The 22541-nt window shown below is 45.6% G+C and overlaps 1 protein-coding gene across 4 annotated transcripts in view; it reads right to left on the reverse strand.

Moving 5' to 3' along the window:
- Window positions 1-22541, reverse strand: part of EDC3 (enhancer of mRNA decapping 3) — a 157722-nt gene that overhangs the window by 28200 nt on the left and 106981 nt on the right. For 3 of the 4 annotated variants that reach the window (XM_063926371.1, XM_063926372.1, XM_063926370.1), the window contains 2 exons: window positions 20671-20888; window positions 10212-12099 (listed from right to left, as the gene is read on the reverse strand). In XM_063926371.1, the coding sequence (XP_063782441.1) occupies window positions 11765-12099; window positions 20671-20888 (553 nt within the window). In that variant the 3' untranslated portion in view covers window positions 10212-11764. Of the gene's footprint in view, window positions 1-10211; window positions 12100-20670; window positions 20889-22541 lie in introns of those variants that run through there. The other variant, XM_063926373.1, reaches the window with a different exon arrangement.

Here is a 22541-nt window from a genome sequence, read left to right on the forward strand (position 1 = left end):
GAAGCGTCATAATTGTTAGATGCGCACCAAAGTAAGAATGCCAGACTCTATGGTAAATCCGAGCAGAAGCCGGTTTCCGGGCCCGCAACATAGTTTGAATGACCGCCTCAGAAAACCCTTTAGCCCTCAAGACAGAAGCTGCAAGAGCCACGCCGTCAAAGACAGCCGGGCTAGGTCCTGGTAGACACAGGGGCCCTGAACGAGGAGGTCTGGTCGTTGTGGAAGTAGGATTGGACGCTCTGACGATAGGCCCTGCAGGTCTGAGAACCAGTGCCGTCTGGGCCACGCTGGAGCAATGAGAAGCAGGAATCCTCTTTCCTGCTTGAACTTCCGAATTACCCTGGGCAGGAGTGACACCGGAGGGATCACGTACGGCAGCCGAAACCTCCACGGCACCGCCAGCACATCCACGAATGCTGCTTGAGGATCCCTTGTCCTTGCTCCGAAGACCGAAACCTTGTGATTGTGTCGAGACGCCATCAGATCCACGTCTGGAAGGCCCCACTTTTCCACTAGGAGTTGAAACACTTCTGGATGGAGGCCCCACTCTCCGGCGTGTACGTCCTGACGACTGAGAAAGTCCGCTTCCCAATTCAGGACTCCCGGAATGAATATCGCTGATATGGCCGGTAGATGGCGTTCCGCCCATTGAAGAATCCGTGATACTTCCTTCATTGCCAAGCGGCTTTGAGTGCCGCCTTGATGATTTATGTAAGCCACTGTGGTGGCATTGTCCGACTGTACCTGAACAGGTCGGTTCTGTATTAAATGCTGGGCCAGGTTCAATGATTTGAATACCGCCCGCAATTCCAGAATATTGATCGGGAGGTGAGACTCCTCCTCAGTCCACCGACCCTGAAGGGAGTGTCGCTCCAACACTGCGCCCCAACCTCGCAGACTGGCATCCGTCATCAGTAGGACCCAGTGCAATATCCAGAAGGGAAGACCCCTGCACAACCGTTGGTCCTGGAGCCACCAGCACAGTGACAGATGAACATCCGGAGTCAAGGAGATCAATTGAGACCTGATTCAGTGAGGCAGGCCGTCCCACTTGGCCAGAATTAGCCTCTGGAGAGGGCGAGAATGGAATTGACCATACTCCACCATGTCGAATGCCGACACCATGAGGCCTAGCACTTGCATCGCCGAATGTATCGACACTTGCGGACGAGATAGGAAGCATCGAATCCTGTCCTGAAGCTTCAGTACTTTCTCCTGAGACAAGTACAACCGTTGGTTGTGAGTGTCCAATAACGCTTCCAGGTGCACCATGCTCTGAGCAGGGACCAGGGAAGATTTCTTCCAGTTGATGAGCCACCCGTGGGCTTGCAGAAACCGGACCGTCAGATCCAGATGACGTAGGAGAATTTCTGGGGAATTTGCCAGGATCAACAAGTCGTCCAGATACGGTAGGCCTGACCCCTTGACGGCGGAGTGTAGCCGTCATGACTTTGGTGAAGACTCGTGGAGCCGTGGTCAAACCAAAAGGTAACGCCCGAAATTGGTAATGCAGGTTGCCTACCGCAAACCTCAGGTACTGCAGGGATATGCAGGTAAGCATCCTGTATGTCCAGGGAGACCATATAATTCCCAGGTTCCAAGGCCAGGACAATAGAGTGAAGAGTTTCCATACGAAACTTGGGATACCTTCACAAATTTGTTCAATGCCTTGAGGTTGAGAATGGGCCGGAAGGAACCATTCGGTTTCGGGACTAGGAATAGCGGCGAATAGTACCCCTGGCCCCTCTGAGCAAGAGGTACCTGTACTACCACTCCCGTTTCCAGGAGGGTCTGTACCACCGAATGAAGAGTCCTTGCCTTTACTTGATCCGAAGGGACGTCTGTCAGGCAAAATCGATGAGGGGGGGCGTTTTTTGAAGGCGATGGCGCAACCTCGAGTGACGACTTCCCGTACCCAGGCATCTGAAGTGGTCTTCAACCATTCCTGGGTATACCCTAGAAGCTGGTCCCCCACTACCAGTGTGATCAGCCCCAGAACTGTTACCCTTTTTAGCGGACATGATATAAATCGCAATGTAAGGTAACAGTACAATATCAGCAGCACAATACCTGGCCCAAACCCCTGCGCAGTGTAGTCAGCAGGAACAGGAATTTAGGAGAGATACGGTGACTAAAATCACAAAGAAAAATACACACTGAGTATATCTTGTGAATATACTATATTAATGATAAACCTGACGCACCTAGCCCCCTCAGGTTATAGAATATAGCGATAGCAAGCTGAGTGAGAAACACGAAATGGAGGTCACGCAGCAGGCAAATGCACACACATATAGTCACAGTTGTACAATGCAGAAGTTATGACAGGCAATAATAATACACTGGACTAGCCATTCAATATAGCTATGTATAAGATAGATATAACAATGCACAGTAAAGACTGGATGTATATCACAGGGTACTTGTACTAAATAACCCTGACTAAATGCACTTTTTGTTAACTAGCACTGTCAACAGACATGTAGAATACTTAAGTGTCCTGTAAGATGCACAGCGCTGACATGCAGGCGGCTTTACAGAGGAGGATTTGTCGAAACAGTCCCAGGAACAGTGTAGCCGAGTGTAATGGCGCCCAAACACTGCTGGGAGTGAGGGAGAGAGAGAGAGATATGCAGCTCCAGGGCGGGAACATTTAATCTAAATGACGCCTGGGGGCTGGAGGAGGGGCTAAAGGTCTAAGCCTTTCCCCCTGCTGGACTTAACCACCGGTACTGTGGGCTGCATGAAAATAAGATTTTACTCACCGGTAAATCTATTACTCATAGTCCGTAGTGGATGCTGGGAACTCCGTAAGGACCATGGGGAATAGCGGGCTCCGCAGGAGACTGGGCACTCTAAAGAAAGATTTAGTACTATCTGGTGTGCACTGGCTCCTTCCTCTAGGCCCCTCCTCCAGACCTCAGTTAAGGAAACTGTGCCCGGAAGAGCAGACATTATAAGGAAAGGATTTTGGAATCCTGGGTAAGACTCATACCAGCCACACCAATCACACCGTATAACTTGTGATACACTTATCCAGTCAACAGTATGAACAACAACAGGGCATCAACAATGGATGCCAACATAACATAACCCATTATTAAGCAATAACTATGTACACGTATTGCAGAAAGTCCGCACTAGGGACGGGCGCCCAGCATCCACTACGGACTATGAGAAATAGATTTACCGGTTAGTAAAATCTTATTTTCTCTAACGTCCTAGTGGATGCTGGGAACTCCGTAAGGACCATGGGAATTATACCAAAGCTCCCAAATGGGCGGGAGAGTGCGGATGACTCTGCAGCACTGAATGGGCAAACTCAAGGTCCTCCTCAGCCAGGGTATCAAACTTGTAGAATTTTGCAAATGTGTTTGAACCCGACCAAGTAGCAGCTCGGCAAAGCTGTAAAGCAGAGACCCCTCGGGCAGCCGCCGAAGAAGAGCCCACCTTCCTTGTGGAACGGGCTTTCACTGATTTTGGATGCGGCAATCCAGCCGCAGAATGAGCCTGCTGAATCGTGTTACAGATCCAACGGGCAACGGTTTGCTTTGAAGCAGGAGCCCCCAACTTGTTGGGGGCATATAGGATAAACAGCGAGTCAGTTTTCCTGACTCCAGCCGTTCTGGCTACATAAATCTTCAAAGCCCTGACTACATCTAGTAACCTGGAATCCTCCAAGTCACGAGTAGCCGCAGGCACCACAATAGGTTGGTTCAAATGAAAAGATGACACCACCTTTGGCAGAAATTGGGGACGAGTCCGTAATTCTGCCCCGACAATATGAAAAACCAGATAGGGGCTTTTATAAGACAAAGCCGCCAATTCTGACATACGCCTAGCCTAAGCTAAGGCCAACAGCATGAGCACCTTCCACGTGAGATACTTTAGCTCCACGGTCTTAAGTGGTTCAAACCAGTGGGATTTTAGGAAACCCAACACCACGTTGAGATCCCAAGGTGCCACTGGAGGCACAAAAGGGGGCTGAATATGCAGCACTCCCTTAACAAACGTCTGAACTTCAGGAAGAGACGCCAGTTCCTTTTGAAAGAAAATGGATAGGGCCGAAATCTGGACCTTTATGGATCCCAACTTCAAGCCCATAGTCACTCCAGACTGTAGAAAGTGCAGAAATCTGCCCAGTTGGAATTCCTCTGTAGGGCCTTCCTGGCCTCACACCAAGCAACATATTTTCGCCATATGCGGTGATAATGCTTTGCTGTCACGTCCTTCCTAGCCTTTATCAGCGTAGGAATAACTTCCTCCGGAATGCCCTTTTCCGCTAGGATCCGGCGTTCAACCGCCATGCCGTCAAACGCAGCCGCGGTAAGTCTTGGAACAGGCAGGGCCCCTGTTGCAACAGGTCCTGTCTGAGAGGCAGAGGCCATGGGTCCTCTGTGAGCATTTCTTGCAGTTCCGGGAACCAAGGCCTTCTTGGCCAATCCGGAACAATGAGTATTGTTCTCACTCCTCTTCTTCTTACGATTCTCAGCACCTTGGATATGAGAGGAAGAGGAGGAAAAACATAGACCGACTGGAACACCCACGGTGTTACCAGGGCGTCCACAGCTATCGCCTGAGGGTCTCTTGACCTGGCGCAATACCGTTGTAGCTTTTTGTTGAGACGGGACGCCATCATGTCTACCTGTGGCAGTTCCCATCGATTTGTAATCTGAATGAAGACTTCGTGATGAAGTCCCCACTCTCCCGGGTGAAGGTCGTGCCTGCTGAGGAAGTCTGCTTCCCAGTTGTCCACCCCCGGAATGAACACTGCTGACAGTGCTTGCACGTGATTCTCCGCCCACCGAAGAATCCCGGTGGCTTCCGCCATCGCGACTCTGCTTCTTGTGCCGCCCTGGCGGTTTACATGAGCCACCGCGGTGATGTTGTCTGACTGAATCAGCACCGGTTGGTTGCGAAGCAGGGGCTCCGCTTGACTCAGGGCGTTGAATATGGCCCTTAGTTCCAGGATATTTATGTGCAGACAAGCCTCCTGACTTGACCACAACCCTTGGAAGTTTCTTCCCTGAGTGACTGCCCCCCACCCTCGGAGGTTCGCATCCGTGGTCACCAGGACCCAGTCCTGTATGCCAAACCTGTGGCCCTCGAGAAGGTGAGCACTCTGTAGCCACCACAGAAGAGACACCCTGGCCCTGGGGGACAGGGTGATCAGCCGCTGCATCTGAAGATGCGATCCGGACCATTTGTCCAACAGATTCCATTGAAAGATCCTCGCATGGAACCTGCCGATGGGAATGGCTTCGTACGATGCCACCATCTTTCCCAGGACTCGCGTGCAGTGATGCACCGACACCTGTTTCGGTTTTAAGAGGTCTCTGACTAGAGTCACAAGCTCTTGAGCCTTCTTCGTCGGGAGAAACACCTTCTTCTGGTCTGTGTCCAGAATCATGCCCAGAAAGGAATCAGCTGCGACTTTGGGATATTCAGAATCTAGCCATGCTGTTGCAACACTTCCTGAGAGTGCGCTATGCTGATCTGCAACTGCTCCCTTGACCTCGCCTTTATGAGGAGATCGTCCAAGTATGGGATAACTGTGACTCCTTGCTTTCTCAGGATCACCATAATTTCTGCCATTACCTTGGTAAATATTCTCGGTGCCGTGGAGAGCCCAAACGGCAACGTCTGGAATTGGTAATGACAGTCCTGTACCACAAATCTGAGGTACTCCTGATGAGGCGGATAAATGGGGACATGCAAGTAAGCATCCTTGATGTCCAGAGACACCATAAAATCCCCCTCTTCCAGGCTTGCAATGACCGCTCTGAGCGATTCCATTTTGAACTTGAATCTTTTCAGATAAATGTTCAGGGACTTTAAATTTAATATAGGTCTGACCGAACCGTCCAGTTTTGGTACCACAAACATTGTGGAATAGTATCCCTTTCCCTGTTGAAGAAGGGGAACCTTTACCACCACCTGCTGGAGAAATAGCTTGTGAATTGCCGCTACCACTACTTTGCTTTCTATGGGGGAAGCTGGCAGGGCTGATTTTAGGTAACGTTAAGGGGGCATCACCTCGAATTCCAGCTTGTATCCCTGAGACACAATCTGTATAGCCCAGGGATCCACCTGTGAGCGAACCCACTGGTGGCTGAAATGTCGGAGACGCGTCCCCACCGCTCCTGGCTCCACCCGTGGAGCCCCAGCGTCATGCGGTGGATTTAGTGGAAGCCGGGGAGGACTTCTGTTCCTGGGAACTAGCTGTAAGGTGCAGCTTTTTTCCTCTACCCCTGCCTCTAGCAAGAAAGGAAGCACCTCTGACCTTCTTGCTTCTTTGTGCGCGAAAGGACTACATTTGGTAATACTGTGCTTTCTTAGGTTGTGAGGGAATATATGGCAAAAAGTTTGACTTCCCAGCAGTAGCTGTGGAAACCAGGTCCGAGAGACCGTCCCCAAACAATTCCTCACCCTTGTAAGGTAACACCTCTATGTGTTTTTTGGAGTCTGCATCACCTGTCCACTGCCGAGTCCACAGGACCCTCCTGGCAGAAATTGACATTGCATTAATTCTAGAGCCCAGTAGGCAAATGTCCCTCTGGGCATCCCTCATATATAGGACAGTGTCTTTTATATGCCCCTGGGTCAGCATAATGGTATCCCTGTCCAAGGTATCCATTTCCTCAGACAGATTATCTGTCCACGCTGCTACAGCACTACACATCCACGCCGACGCAATTGCCGGCCTCAGTAGAGTCCCTGAATGTGTATAAACAGATTTCAGGATACTTTCCTGCTTTCTATCTGCAGGATCCTTTAGGGTGGCCGTATCCTGCGACGGCAGGGCCACCTTCTTAGATAAGCGTGTGAGAGCTTTATCTACCCTAGGGGAGGATTCCCAGCGCACCCTGTCCTCTGGCGGGAAAGGGTACGCCATAAGTAACCTTTTGGATATCAGGACTTTCTTATCTGGGGAATCCCACGCTCTTTCACATAACTCATTTAACTCATGTGAAGAAGGAAAAGTCACCTCTTGCTTTTTCTCCCCATACATATAAACCCTCTTGTCAGGGACAGGGTTTACCTCTGATATGTGTAAAACATCCTTCATCGCTATAATCATGTAGCGTATAGCTTTTGTCATTTTCGGTTGCAATTTTGCATCATCGTCGTCGACACTGGAGTCAGAATCCGTGTCGACATCTGTGTCAACCATTTTGGATAGTGGACGCTTTTGAGACCCTGAGGGCCTCTGCGCTGTAGGATCAGGCATGGGTTGAGACCCTGACTGGCCCGAGGTATCAGCTTTATCCAACCTTTTATGTAAGGAGCTTACATTATCATTTAACACCTTCCACATATCCATCCAATCAGGTGTCGGCACCGTCACGTCAGTCAACTGCACTTGCTCTGCCTCCACATAGCCCTCTGAGTCAAACATGTCGACACACGCGTACCGACACACCACACACACAGGGGAAGCTCTAAATGAGGACAGGACCCCCACAAGGCCTTTTGGAGAGACAGAGAGTATGCCAGCACACACCCCAGCGCTATATAACCCAGGGATTACACAGTACTTTAGTGTTTACCCAGTAGCTGCTGTATTATGATTAATGCGCCTAAATTTGTGCCCCCCCTCTCTTTTTCACCCTTCTACCGTGATTCTGCAGGGGAGAGCCTGGGGAGCTTCCTCTCAGCGGAGCTGTGGCAGGAAAATGGCGCTGGTGAGTGCTGAGGACGAAGGCCCCGCCCCCTCAGCGGCGGGCTTCTGTCCCGCGATTTTCTGTAAAATAAATGGCGGGGGCTCATACATATAACAGTGTCCCACTGTCTATATGCAGTTTTCGCCAGGAGGTATCAATTGCTGCCCAGGGCGCCCCCCCCCCTGCGCCCTACAGTGACCGGAGTGTGTGGGTTAGTGTGGGCGCAATGGCGCACAGTTGCAGTGCTGTGCGCTACCTCATGTGAATACAGGAGTCTTCTGCCGCCGATTTCGATGTCTTCTCTGCTTCTGCCGGCTTCTGTCTTCTGGCTCTGCGAGGGGGACGGCGGTGCGGCTCCGGGAACGGACGACAAGGTCAGGTCCTGTGTTCGATCCCTCTGGAGCTAATGGTGTCCAGTAGCCTAAGAAGCGCAACCTAGCCGCAGTTAGTAGGTTTGCTTCTCTCCCCTCAGTCCCACGTCCACGTAGCAGAGAGTCTGTTGCCAGCAGAAGCTCTCTGAAAATAAAAAAACCTAACTAAAATACTTTCTTATTAGCAAGATCAGGAGAGCTCACTAAAAGCACCCAGCTCTGTCCGGGCACAGATTCTAACTGAGGTCTGGAGGAGGGGCATAGAGGGAGGAGCCAGTGCACACCAGATAGTACTAAATCTTTCTTTAGAGTGCCCAGTCTCCTGCGGAGCCTGCTATTCCCCATGGTCCTTACGGAGTTCCCAGCATCCACTAGGACGTTAGAGAAAAACAGTTTATAAGAGAAACCGACCTGTGCCCTTGCCCTGGTGGGGTCCCTGTACTATCACAGTGTCCACGCCAGCGTGCTCGGCCTGCCGGCCACGCCGGATCGCGATAAAGCGCGGGTCCCGCAAGCGGGACCCACTAACCACCTCCCGAAGTGCAGCCACGCGATCCCGGAGAGCCCCAGCCGTGTGTGTCTGACCAGAAGAAAACCGGAGCCTCCTGCTGTATGTACCCGGCAACCAGGGCGCGGGAGTGTACAGCGCCGCTGGGATAGAGACGGAGCTGCAGCAGAGAATGTCTTCTGACATCTAACAGCCGCTGCAGCCCTTGTAGACTTCACTTTTTCTTCAAAAAAAGCTCTTCTTAGGCTGCCTGGAGCAGCCCCGTTAACATGCCTGCTACTGCAAGCACTAACTACAAAACTGAGCTCCTGTGCAGGGTGGCGGGGTTATAGAGGAGGCGGCGCTATGCATTCTGGGAACAGTCAAAGCTTTTGAGCCTGTTGGTGACTCGGATCAAGATCCTACTCTACACCCCAATGTATATCCTTGTGGAGCCCAGTGTACCCCGCAGCAGAAATGGGGCGTTAGTACACCCGACCTGTACTCTTACATCCTGGCAGTTTAGTGGAGTCCCTACTCGATGACAGCGTCCACGCCAGCGCCGCGATCCATCTCCCTAGGTTGCGGACGGAACGCAATTTAATGGCGGGTCCCGCCTGGAGGACCCTCTTACCTCCTCCCTGTAGCAGCCACGCGATCCAGGAGAGCGGTCTGTGACTGTGTGCCTAAGCCGGAGCGTCTCCGCCGCAAGTACCCGGGAACAGAGCCGCGGGAGTATGCAACGTCGCTTGGGAGGTGATGTAGCTGCAGCGCTGACGTGTCTCCTGACATACATCGCCGACAGCCCAGTTGAGGAAATCTTGGAAAAGCCTTTTCAGGGCTGCCCAGTGCAGCCCTCCTGTTAGGTGACCTGCTGCTGCAGGCACCAACTCACAACGGAGCTCTCAGTGCCTGGAGGCAGGGTTTATAGGTGAGGCCCCAGTGCATCCTGGGACAGCCTAAAGCTTTAGCTTGTTGGTGCCGCCGGATCAAGATCCACTCTACACCCCAATGTTTTCCTGTGGAAACCAATGTATCCTGCTGCAGAAAAATAAATTTCTGCACTGCATCCACTTCTGAATCAGGCCCAGTATGTACACCCAATCTATCGTTTATACATGCTATACACTGTATTGTCTGTCTGAAGTGCTGCATGTCAGACGGGATTATGCGATGTATGATATGGTGCACACTGTGTAGTGTGTATACTGACCACAGGGTTGCTGGCACTGTTCTACATGATGACTGTATATTGTGTACAAGAGCAACAATTAATTGGATACAATCCCTGGACACAATATATTGTGTCACATTGTTCCGAAGACTGCATAGCATGTTTACTAGAAACTGTGTGTTCTGGGATTGTAAGAGAAATCGGAATGACCATTGCGTTGTTTGTTACTTCATTCAGGTGTGTACAAATAGAAAAGGCATCATGGGATATTAGAACCGCTAGACCTCCAGCTACCCTAATACAGGAACACTCAGTCACAGCCTCCCTGTAATTCAAAACAATATTGAAGAATAGCTGTGGGTAATGAAAGAAGCATTAAAAAATACCTACTGTATGGACCGCCAACAAAATATTTAAATTACGTTTCAGGATTGTTAGTATTGAAAACTAATCCTTAGGCAAGTTCAGGAAAAGGTAAAGATAAGGAATTGTGCAACGGAGGACAATTACAAAAAGTACATTAATATACATTTATGTAATTGCCATTGTACTGAGTGGCATGTGATGTGAAACATAAAACAGGAACTTACTGATCCATAAACAAATAACAATCAAAGGCAATTCTGAAATTAGATACATTTAACTGAGCTACCAATAGATTAGATAAATGCTAAAATAATGCATCACAACACATGGCTTTATATAGCTGTGTGTCATTACAGTCCATTCTATTCTAAAGTGGCTTGTATTATGAAAATAAGATTTTATATACCTACCGGTAAATACTTCTCGTAGTCCGTAGAGGATGCGGAGGTCCATTATAGTACCATGGGGTATAGATGGGTCCACTAGGAGCCACTGGCACTTTAAGAGTTTAATAATGTGAGCTGACTCCTCCCTCTATGCCCATCCTACCAGACTCAGTCTAGAAAATGTGCCCGAAGGAGCCGGTCACAGCTAGGGGAGCTCCTAGGAGTTTTCTTAGTGGGTTGCTGTTTTTTGTTTTGTTTTTTTAGACTCTGTTGTTTTACAGGGAGACTGCTGGCAACAGCCTCCCTGCTTCGTGGGACTTAGAAAGGGGGGAGTAGGAACCAACTTAATGCTCCTGAGGGTGATGATCGCAAGCCCACGAGGCGACCGCTCACTTCCGCAGCACGGCCGCTACCCACAGAGGCAGAAGATAGAAGAGTGGTGAGTACAGCGCCGGCGTAAATATATGGAATATAGATTGTCCTTTTTACTTGCTTATTATGGCCATATCACTTAGAATCTCTCACTACTGCTCATGTACATAAAGTATAACCACCTGTGAGATTAATGTAGCAAGCAAAGAGTTGAGAAGTTGCCCATAGTAACCAACCAGATTCAAAGAAGGACATTCTATAAAATCTTAGGTATATGCTGATAGGTTGCTGTGGGCAACTTCACTCTTTTCACTACTTGATCCATCAACCCCATGTGTATCTAAGTGCTAGGTGAACTATTTAGCTGCCACTACAGGAATGTTTCATGTTGAACAACTCACATGCAAGCTCCATAAATAAATTACAGATATTGACTGACTATTTTACCACTCCTCAAAAACAATAAATCAAAGTATGGATACACACAACACAAAAGTGCTTCATTTGGTAAATAGCGCATCACTCAGGTGACAGTTGACAGCTGGTAAAGCTACACAGTAACAACTATTTTTTTCTTTCAAGCAATGTGAAAACAAGAACATGTTAACATGGTAATTAAAAAGAACAAAAACACAAAACCAAAAAAAATAAATAAAAAAAATGAATTCCCTTTTATCTGCCCGAAGTATGTTCTTTATATTGTTTGATTTGGCTGGTGCAGGAAGAAATGACAAAAAAAACTCAAATAAAATAATAACCTCGTTTCCCAGAAAGCCACTGGCATGTTTAATCATGTCTGCTGCCAGGAATGTTCTGTCCTGCACACACTGCTTTTTTCACTGGGTTTAAGAAAGAAAAGGATGGCAGGTTTGTGCCCACGTCAGTAAGGCAGCAAATTGAAATGTGTTTGTGAAGCTGGCACAGGCCGATTCGTTATACCATTCCTACATGGAATGTAAAGGGATAACAAACTTGCAACCAAATGGTGAATGATAGTTGATGCCCACCTCCCTGAACACTTTTTGGGGAATGCCAATGTCACACAGATACACCCGTCCGGCCTGCTCACCAAGTGGTAGTGGGAGGCCCAGCTCCAGAGACCACTTGGCATGAATACCCTGACTCTGGTCAGTGACAGGAGGGTCAATGCTTAGTACCGGGGCTCGGTTCTGGTTAGCCCAGTCCACAGCTGCTCTGTACCAGGGTTGGTCACACAAGAAGGCATTTTCATGGCAGTCCAGACAATTAATCACCAAGTCTACAGGGCAATCCGGCAGTTCTAGAAAAGAAGAGGAGAGTGTTATCTTAAAATACAAACAAGTGTAGAAATACCACCAATGAAATTGAGGGAAGAAGAAAATATATGACTTACAGTGTACATTTTATTTTGGTAAGAGCTAGAATTATTTATTTTCCTTGCAGAAAGCTGCAAAATAGCATCAAGAAGAACAAATAGGAAGCTCAATTTATACTAGACTTATGTCACGCGGACATTCCACCTTCACTTAATTACAAATATGTGCAGTGTACAGGAAAAACTTTTCATTTGATTTCTAAAAATGCTGCTAGAAACAAGAATTCATTGGTTTCTGTGGATTATGGGATGTTCATGCACATAAACTTACATTAGTCTTTATTATTTTATAATATATATGTGGAGTTTGTATATTCAACTGTGTGGAGTTTGTATATTCTCCCCATACTTGCGTGGGTTTCCTCGTACAATGCAAAAATATACTGGTAGGTTAACTGACTTCCAACACAAAAAAAAAAATAACCCTAGCATGAATGTGTGTGCGTGTATATGTAGTAGGGAATATAGATTGTAAGCTCCACTGATGTGAATGGACAATTATTCTCTGTAAAAGCACTGTGGAATATGTGTGCGCTATATAAATAACTGGTAATAAATAATAATATATGCATTTTGTTATAGCTGATGCTTGAGGATAAAATTGATGTTGCATACTTTCTTACTTTTAACACAAGATGGCAGCACAGCACTAAATTAACAACTGGTGTGAAATGTTTTCAATATTCTTTATACCACATTTAAATAGAAACACTATGTTTCTTACAAATAAGCATACATATACACTACTTATACAGCTTGTATATATAAAGCCTGCTCAGTCTTGTACCTCATGGTATTCTAGAATCTGGTAAGAGGACTAACGGTCATCTTCTGCACACAAGAATGGTCATTTTGTAAATTGATATTGCCGTTTTGTTTTAAACTTTGAAACCTGCACTGGTAACCATGCTTAAAATAAACTGCCCATAAAATGGCTGAGCAGCTGCCTCTAAACATGCCACAAGCTGTTCTGTCTAGGCAGAACTTCATAATACCCCCTCTTCCACCAAACATATAACCGGGGTTATTGCCGGAGCAACTCGAGTTGAGGTTAGGTGGGAAAGGGTGATATCAAAATGACCCGAGTGGTGTTACCCGGGAATCCAACCCTGGTAGCCACCAGGGTCAACCTGTCACTGACATGGGTTACGCTAAAAGCATATGGAGAGACAGACCACCAGCGCTTGGAGATGATGTCATCTCCAAGTGTCAGCAAGAGAATGAACCGCCAATAACCAGAGTCCAGCCTGCGGTGTGAACAGGGTTTCATGCCCCTTTGACGCAGCTTGAAACAGTGTTCAATTGCCCAGGTCAGACTTGCTTTTTTGGGTGGAAAAGGTGTATAAGTTACAACACTTATGAGGTGCATGGAATTTGGATATATTATATTATTTTTATGGGTCTCAAATAGTTCTGTTTAATAAATAAGAAAACAAGATATAAAATGAAAGTGGCCAGTATTGAAAAATAGGAAGATTTTCAGGGGCAAATATTTAGAACTTGGTACTGTCCATTAAAATTAGGAACATTTGGCAACTACAAGATCACAGCCAAGAGCTTGGATATGACAAACCCATATAGTGGCGTTCCATGAAGAGAACACATTTGGGTCAATGGAGTATATCATTTGAAACACCCCAGCACTAACTGAAAGTGCAAATACAGATTACTATGCATGTTCAAACCAATGGTGTTTAATGTAACAAATAGTAGGTTACCAGCCTTAGTTGGCTTTAGATGTAAAAATTCCAAATTTAGAGAGTACTATAGTTATTTCTTGCTACATTTTCCCCAAGTCTTTCTTTCAATAAACTAAATAAATCATAAATAAATGTGGGACTGGCATAGTGTTGTAGGGAGAGCACAGAGATCAAATACATTTATCATTCTGTTTATAGAATAACACTGTGCATGAGGTAGAATTGCTGTGACCTGTAGGAGAAAATTGGTGCAGTTCCCATTCTTCTGTGTGACAACTAGGGAAGACACATTTTTTTCATGCTACTTCTGCCTTTAATCTCAGAAATACTATCCTCCTATAAAGTATTTTTTTAATTAAACAGTATGAATCAAAGAGGAAAGTTAAAATGGAAAAGTGACACGAGGGTACACGTTTTATTTACTTTGAGAAAATAAAATTATACTTTGGGGGGGGGGGGGTTAGTTGATTTGCTCTACTGGAGCTCCACATAAACAGAAATTTTGAAAGGCTAAAGTTAATACCCCTTTCAGACTTACAGAGCTGAGTCACACCCAGAAATTTGTACACGGGTGCTTCCTGGGAGCACCCCAGCTTGAGACCCCTTTCAGACTTGCAGGGCTGAGTCGCATCTAGGAATTTGTACACGGGTGCTTCCTGGGAGCGCCCCGGCTTGAGACCCCTTTCAGACTTGCAGCCCGGCCTGGCATATTGCTGGGTTGGTGATGTCACTGCCGATGCTACAGGAGGAAGCGCTTGGAGATGATCATCTCCAAACACCGCCGCCTCCTATGCAGAGAACGTGTGCTGGGTCGCCTTGACCCAGCTTACCCGTTCACATTGCACGCATCCTGGGTCGATTTCGGCATCAACCCAGGTCGCGAACTGGGATGAAATGCCGGGACGCTTGAACCGGTATATTACTTTAGGACCCTTCCAGGCTAACCAAAATTCCGGGTTGATGCACAATCAGGTGAAATAACCTGGGAAATTTTTGATAGTCTGAAAGGGGTATAAGTCTCTTTACATCCTTACTATCTACCCATCTGTAATATCGAGACAAATTTGTTCATCTTGTGAAATACTGAGGAGTCTGCAATAAGTTACAGGATATTTTGGAAAACAGAGAAAAAAGACTAAAACAAAAAGGGTAAACTAATGATTTCCGCACCAACACCCTCCTTTCCCATATAGCAGGTAATAAACACAGATATCCCGGAATATATTAATGAAAAGATGAATGCACAATTTAAAATTTAAACATGACCCATTTTACTCATATAAATGAACAATTACTATTTATATGTTGATTTAACAAACTTGAAAACAAAATCTGTGTGGTATGTACAGTACTACAATCAGGGGCGGATTGGGAAACAAAAGTGGCCCTGGAAAAATTTCTAGAAGTGGCCTCATGTGGGCGGCACCAAGCCAACTGTAGGCAGAGCCAATACCAAAGTAGGTGGGATTACTTCAAAATGTAATGTAGGCGGAGTTACAACAACAAAAGGCAGAGCATGTCAATTTAGCTGCACCTAACACATTAAAATTTTAGAAAGTATTGTGTTGTAGCAGAAGTAGTTAAGAAATTAAAACTGGGGTGACATTTAATCCTCTGCACACTCACTAAATATCTCAGTCCATTCCTGGAAGGCATCTCCTCTCTATCAGTCCATCTCCTTCATTTGTCTCTCTGCTTCTTAGGGGTTCATTCAGTTCAATGCAGATTGAATAGCACTGGGAGGAAGCTCCCAGAGCTATTTAATTCAGAGTGATGCTGTCCCTGTCTAGAGGATTTCTTCTTGCACCCTTCCAGGGATGCAAGCAAAAATCCAACAAAACTAGGTCCGCGATGCTGTTTTGCGACTTAACGCCGTGCAAAAAGCACCACGGCGAGGCAGTTTAGTCGGAGAATGCCTGTTCTCGCGACTAAACACCCTTTTTAGTCCAGGAATATGGCCATTTCAGCCTCTCTCCCCTTTTATCTGCCAGGCTTCTGCCAGTCACTTGATGCAGAGCTTCTGCGCCAATGGGACAGCCAAAATTGCATCACAATACTGCATCTCCACTGGGTGAACAATTCTGAGCATTTTGATTCCCCATGCTTTGCCAATTGTTCCACATCTGTATATATGCCTTCATCTATCAATCATCTATTTCTCTTCCATCTTCTGTTTGCCTTCTTGTCTCCAATTTTCTATGTGCAGTTTCTTCCCCATGTGAGCTACTATATCTCCTTTGTCTTCTTAATCTGTCTCCTCTTTGTGTGTTGTCTGCCCCTACCAGGGCTTAAAGTGGTTCTGGAGAGGTGGTGGAACTCATTTTCCCCGCCACCGACCTCCCTCCCATTAGGCAGAGGCAATTGTACGGTGTTAGGCAATAGGCACCCCCCTGTAAACTACAAATTTTTGCCTTAAGCCCCATAACATCTAAAAAGGAACACAGTGCGCGCCACAGGCACGCAGCACAAAAAAGGGGTGTGGTATCACATGGAAGGGGTGTGGCCACACAATAGTACCAAATGAAATTACGCCACACAGTAGCACAATCTTATTGTCATTACACTGTACATAGTGCCTCTATTTCATATTACACCACAGAGTGGTGCCCCTTTCTCACATTACAACACACACTACTGCCCCATATTCACGCTATGCTACACAGTAGTGCCCCGTATACACAATGCCCACGGTAGCAGTGCCCCTTATACACATGCCAACAGCATCAGTTCCGATTATACACATAATAATACCCACAGTATCATTACTGCTTATACTCATAATACTGACCACGGTAGCAGTGCCGCTTATATACATAATAACACCCAGGCTATCAGTGCTGCTTATACACATAATAATGCCCAAGGTAGCAGTGCCGATTATACAAATAATAATGACCTCAGTAGCAGTGCCGCTTATACACATAATGACCACGATCGCAGTGCCGCTTATATACATAATGCCCACAGTATCAGTGCTCTTATACACATAATGGCCACGGTAGCAGCGCCTCTATACACCTAATAATGCCAATTGTAGCAGTGCCGCTTATACACCTAATAATGGCCATTGTAGCAGCGCCAATTATACACATAATAATGCCCATTGTAGCAGCGCAGCTTATACAAATAATAATGCCCATTGTAGCAGCGCAGCTTATACACATAATAATGCCCATTGTAGCAGCGCCGCTTATACACATAAGGCCCATTGTAGCAGCACCACTTATACGCATGTCCACGGAAGCAATGCCGCTTATACATATAAGAAATTTCACCCCCACCTCTCTTGCCACATCTGTCACTGGTGTCTGCCCTCAATGTGCCACCGGTTCCTTATTCACACAGTCTAGCGCTGCCTGCCCACCCGTCCCTTCTATTTGTCCGGGAGCTGCGGCTACACTACAGTACTGCATCACAGAATTCTCATGGCTGGGCAAAGTGGGCTGGAGGAAATAGAACTGAGAGTATACCTCTCCCATCCAGATCTCCATGTACCACTGGCACTGCAGCTCTCAGTCTTTTAAAAATATGTCCTGCAAGCTGCAGTGCCTGATAGTGATACATGGAGATCTGCCTGACTCAAGCAATCAGGGCAGGCTCCATGTCCCCACCATTTCTCCCGGCTGCTTCCTCCCTCCTTGCAGAAGACTGGCATTACAGTGCAGTCTGGTAGTGGCCCTTAAGCGCAGTGCAGGCAGAGGTCAGAGTCGACTTATACTCACCCTCCCCTGCAGGACGCGCACCCGCCGTGGCCGCACAGTCTCTCCCCCCGAGGTCCGTGCTGGTGACAGCAGTGGGGTTAGCGTGCGGACCTCCTCCTCCTCCTTTCAGCTGGGTAGGGCTAGGGCCTGTGCTCCCTATAACGGTAAGGGGCTGCGGCGCACACTGCGTGCGCTATTCCTGTAAATAAGCCGGCGGGTGATGCGTGGAGGGTGGAGCTACATATGAGAGGTGGCCCCACTGCCCGAACAGCCCACCTGGGAACTCCACAGCAGGTTCAGTGGCCAATCCGGCCCTGGCTTCACTCTGGGAAGCCTTCCAAAGGATTCATTAATAAAATTATTCTTTAAGACCTCAAAACATGATTGATTTGTTGCGCCTTAAATTAAACCAGAGTTCAATTAATAAGGTGATCCTTCTAACCTCTCAGGATGTTGTGTCCAATCTCAACAACCACGAAGGGCTCCTAATTTATAAGCAGTAGACTGCGGACTTGAAAATAAATATGGCTAAATATTAAAAAGCAGGGTGTGACTACAAAATAATATCTAAAAGCTACCAGGTTGGAATCGACACAGTCACAAAGATCGCTAAGCAATGGAAGCTAAACCTATAGCAATCACGGCAAGGCCAGAAGAATTTCTGATAGCAAACAAAACCTACATTATCACTGAAAGGTTTAGTGGACATATAAGCAGTGGTCCACAGCAGTGCTTACACAATATGGAATGCATAGGGGGGTATTCCATTAAGTGGTTTCTTCGACTGGCAGAACAAAAACGGCACTAATTCGACACAGGGTATTCAATTGCGGGCGTTTTTGCCCATTTCTGAAACCAATTCCGCCCATGCCGTTTCACTATTTATTTTGGTCAAATCGGCATTGGTGAAAACTGCGCCAAAGACGGGAGTGAAAAAGCCCGAGAATTTGTCACAACACGTGTATCGGTGGAAAATTCAACGATACACATGGCTTTCGACAGTGGCAGATTTTTCGACCAGTCGGAAAAAAAAACGGCATGGGCATTGAATAGGACGAATGTAAATTCAAACTTAAAAACAGATGAAAAAAAGCAGTTTTTTTGACTGGTCGAAAAAACAGCACTATTTCGACACAGGGTATTCAATTGCGAGCATTTCCATTTTTTTATGAATCCATTTCCACCCATGTCGTTCCACTGTTTTTTTGTTGAATCGGCATGGGCGAAAATTGCGCCAAAAACGCAGACAAATTCACCGATACACATGGTTTTCGCCAGTTCCAGATTTTTCGACCAGTTGAAAAAACGCCATGGGCATTGAATAGGTCGAATTTAAATTCAACCTAAAAACGGGCAAAAAGTTAAATTTTTTTCATAGAAATGCATGAAAAAAGGTCATCTCTATATTTATGTATATATTATACAATGTTGTACACAAGGCTGACACTCCTCCTGGTTGGTATCAGCACCTCCCCCCATCTGCCCTTTTCAATCTTTTCAATGATTTCAATCAGCACAGGTTCTTACAATACTATCTACATAGTAGAATGGGCACTATTATAGGCAAGTCCTAGATAAACTGAAATAATGTGTTAGTATTAGGGATGTTAGGGACCCATCTGTTGACGTTCACCTCGACGCGGTGGGTGGGCCCGCAATTTTAGCCAAACATATACTAAGAACCTCACTTCTACTCCATATTAATTGTAGAGTTTATCAAAATTATTTATATTATCAGTATTCTAAGTGCTTAGAGTGCGCACCTGCATTTTCTTTTTCCTACATTTCCCCCACAGTCCTGTACTCTGGGGAAAGAAACATTTCCATTTTTGCTCACAACCATAAAATATATATTTAGAGAATAGAGTTTAGAAGCTAGTGGTGCTGAAAGAATGGGTTACATTTTTATCAACATATCCTGTTGTCTCACAGTCTGTGAAGAAACGGGGGATGCGGTTACCATCAGCATATTGACGCCGGGATCCCGACTGCCAGAATGCTGGCAGGGGGCCCGGGGCTATTCCCACTTCTGGGTGTCCACGACACCCATAGCGTGGGAATAGAACCTGTGGCGAACGCAGCGAGCCAGCAGCGTGACGAGCACAGTGAGCCCGCAAGGGGCTTCGTTGCGCTCGCCCCCCACTGCCGGCATTCTGGCGGCCAGTAACCTGTACCCAACGTGATAACGGAAGCAAATCAGCAATCGGAACTAAATATCAACCATGACAGATTAAGATTTTGGAATGGCCTTCACAGACCCCAAATTTTATTATTTAATATTTGTCAGGAAGACCTAATATTTCTGCAAAGGCAAAAATCCCTTAAACGAGCTGGCTACAAGAAACACTTGTTTCTGGCAAAGTGAAAGCTAGAAAGTGCTAAATGACTGGAAGCTCAATTGCACATGCCACATTCATGGTTTTATTTCTTTTACCAAACTACAATTTTTGAAATAGTAATTGTACATAAAATATACAAGAAAAGTAATGTTCATGTTTGTATTTTACAGAGGTTGTATTACAGGTTGAGTCTCCCTTATCCAAACTGCTTGGGACCAGAGGTATTTTGGATATGGGATTTTTCGGTATTTTGGAATAATTGCATACCATAATGAGATATCATGGTGATGGGACCTAAGTCTAAGCACAGAATGCATTTATGTCACATATACATCTTATACACACAGCCTGAAGGCAATTTTAGCCAATATTTTTTTTATAACTTTGTGCATTAAACAAAGTGTGTGTACATTCACACAATTCATTTATGTTTCATATACACCTTATGCACACAGCCTGAAGGTCATTTAATACAATATTTTTAATAACTTTGTGTATTAAACAAAGTTTGTGTACATTGAGCCATCAAAAACAAAGGTTTCACTATCTCACTCTCAGTCAAAAAAGTCCGTATTTCGGAATATTTGGATATGGGATACTCAACCTGTACTTCTTTTCAGTGAAACATGCACTGACCAGGGATTCCCAAACCTTTGACTACAACTGTCTATGTGACCCTCTGTGCAGGTGATCTGGAAAACAAATCTCGTTTTTGGAAGTACAAAATTCTTTATAAACATCAAGTAAAGTACTAACCTTTAACATTTGACACCTGTTTGCCCTCAGTCCGGCAGAACAAATTTAGCTCATTGGTAACAGACTCCAACATCTTAACAAAATTGGGTAGGAAAAGGATAATATCTACATCATGATTGGCCAGGTGGCGGCCACAGCTTATACCCTGAGCCCCTTTGATGTGGGGTCCACACAGAAGGGCCACAGTGGGTCGCTGATGCACATTTTTAGGATTTAGCCTATGGATATAAACAAATGATGAGTAATGTAAAAAAATAACAACAACAACAAAGCAGCACTGCTTGCATTGTACAATCCAAATCACTAAGAAAATAATACTGCATATTGTTATGTCACAAAGATATTTGGGGATTTGTTTACGGAGCGCCGGTTTCCAATGCCCGAAGTTTGAAAGGACAATGCTTTTACTAGCTGTATTTTGCCAGGAAAGTCTTTTCTCTCTTAAATTTGAGGCATAAACATGATGGGAAGCATCAGGTTTTAGAAACCCCACGCTCAGTAAATAACCCCCTTGCTCTCTATGGGTCTCTTGTTAAGAATTTATAGAATTGTGTAACTCTAGTCCTTTTGAGCGAGATAGGAATTGCTTGCAGAGAAACACAACTTCCCTCATGGCTGATACATGGACTTTTAAGTAACATTAGTTGTGTGTTAAGAAAAATGATTTTATAAATGTTGTATTGACAACATTTCAGGCTCTATATTATTATAAGGGATGATGACTTCATGGTTTCTTCTTACTCCTACATCTGTGTGTGTGTCTCTCTCTCTCTGACAAAATAACAAGCCAAATTCACCAATTATTACTCAGATGTGACATCTAAAGTTTTCTAATTCTTCAAACATTGTTGTCTAGAGAATTTCTAAAGATGATCGGATCATCATAACAGTGGCACCCAACCTGGAGCAAGATAGTCACTTCATAATTTAATGATAATCAGTGCTGCTATTATAGTATAGTCATATCATATAGTCATATTATATATTATGCATTTATAGAACCAGTCATATTAATGGTAAAAGCTTAAGGGCAGAGAATCCAAAATACAGATAATCAAGGTGAAAGAAAACTTTTTATTTTTTTTATATTTTTAGAATAGAGACGTAATTGGCCAGTCATCCACTTTAAGTAGAACTCTCTCATTAGGAGTAAATTCAGTGCTGGAGATGACCTCTCCTGCTACAACGCGCCAAATTAAAAAAAAAAGGGGAGGGGCAGGGACTGCCACAATTTTAATCTAAAATAGTCCCATCTGAGCTAGTCAGGGGATGTCCATCTGAGCTTAATTAATTATACTTAAAATTAACATTTTAGTATTGGGTGGACCGAGCATTTATAAACATTTCTTAACATTTTCTAGAACCTTGTTATCTGCCGTTATACTGCAAGCTAATGTCCTGAGATAGGGGATTAACATTGTATGCAAGTAACCATATGATGGCAAAGAAAATGAGTGTACATGTTATTCATGCAATTATTTTAATACTGTTTATCTTTCGAGACTGTAAAAGTGGACAAAAATGTAAAATGCTGACTGCTCTCTGTGTTTCAGGCAGCAATAATGATATCCGGTTTATTCACACAGTATGAAGACCAGCCCACACCTAGTAATTTATCTGTGCTTGTTTATACACACGCAAGGGCTTGCAGAGCACGAGCTACTGTAGCTGGATTGCTTTGCACTCTGTAAACGTCTGCAGAACTGGTATTACCAGAGCAGTGTGAGAGCAGGAAGAGAGGAGGGCAGAAGATCTACATTGCGTGTGAAAAGAACATTCCAGGCAGACCTGTATCAATTTAACAGTGGGAAATTGAGGCCTTGCTGTATAACTGGCCTCATTCCTCTATTCTTATCTTGCACGCCTGGATC

This window comes from Pseudophryne corroboree, chromosome 6 (genome assembly GCF_028390025.1).
Source record: "Pseudophryne corroboree isolate aPseCor3 chromosome 6, aPseCor3.hap2, whole genome shotgun sequence".
Classification (NCBI taxonomy): Eukaryota; Metazoa; Chordata; class Amphibia; order Anura; family Myobatrachidae; genus Pseudophryne; species Pseudophryne corroboree.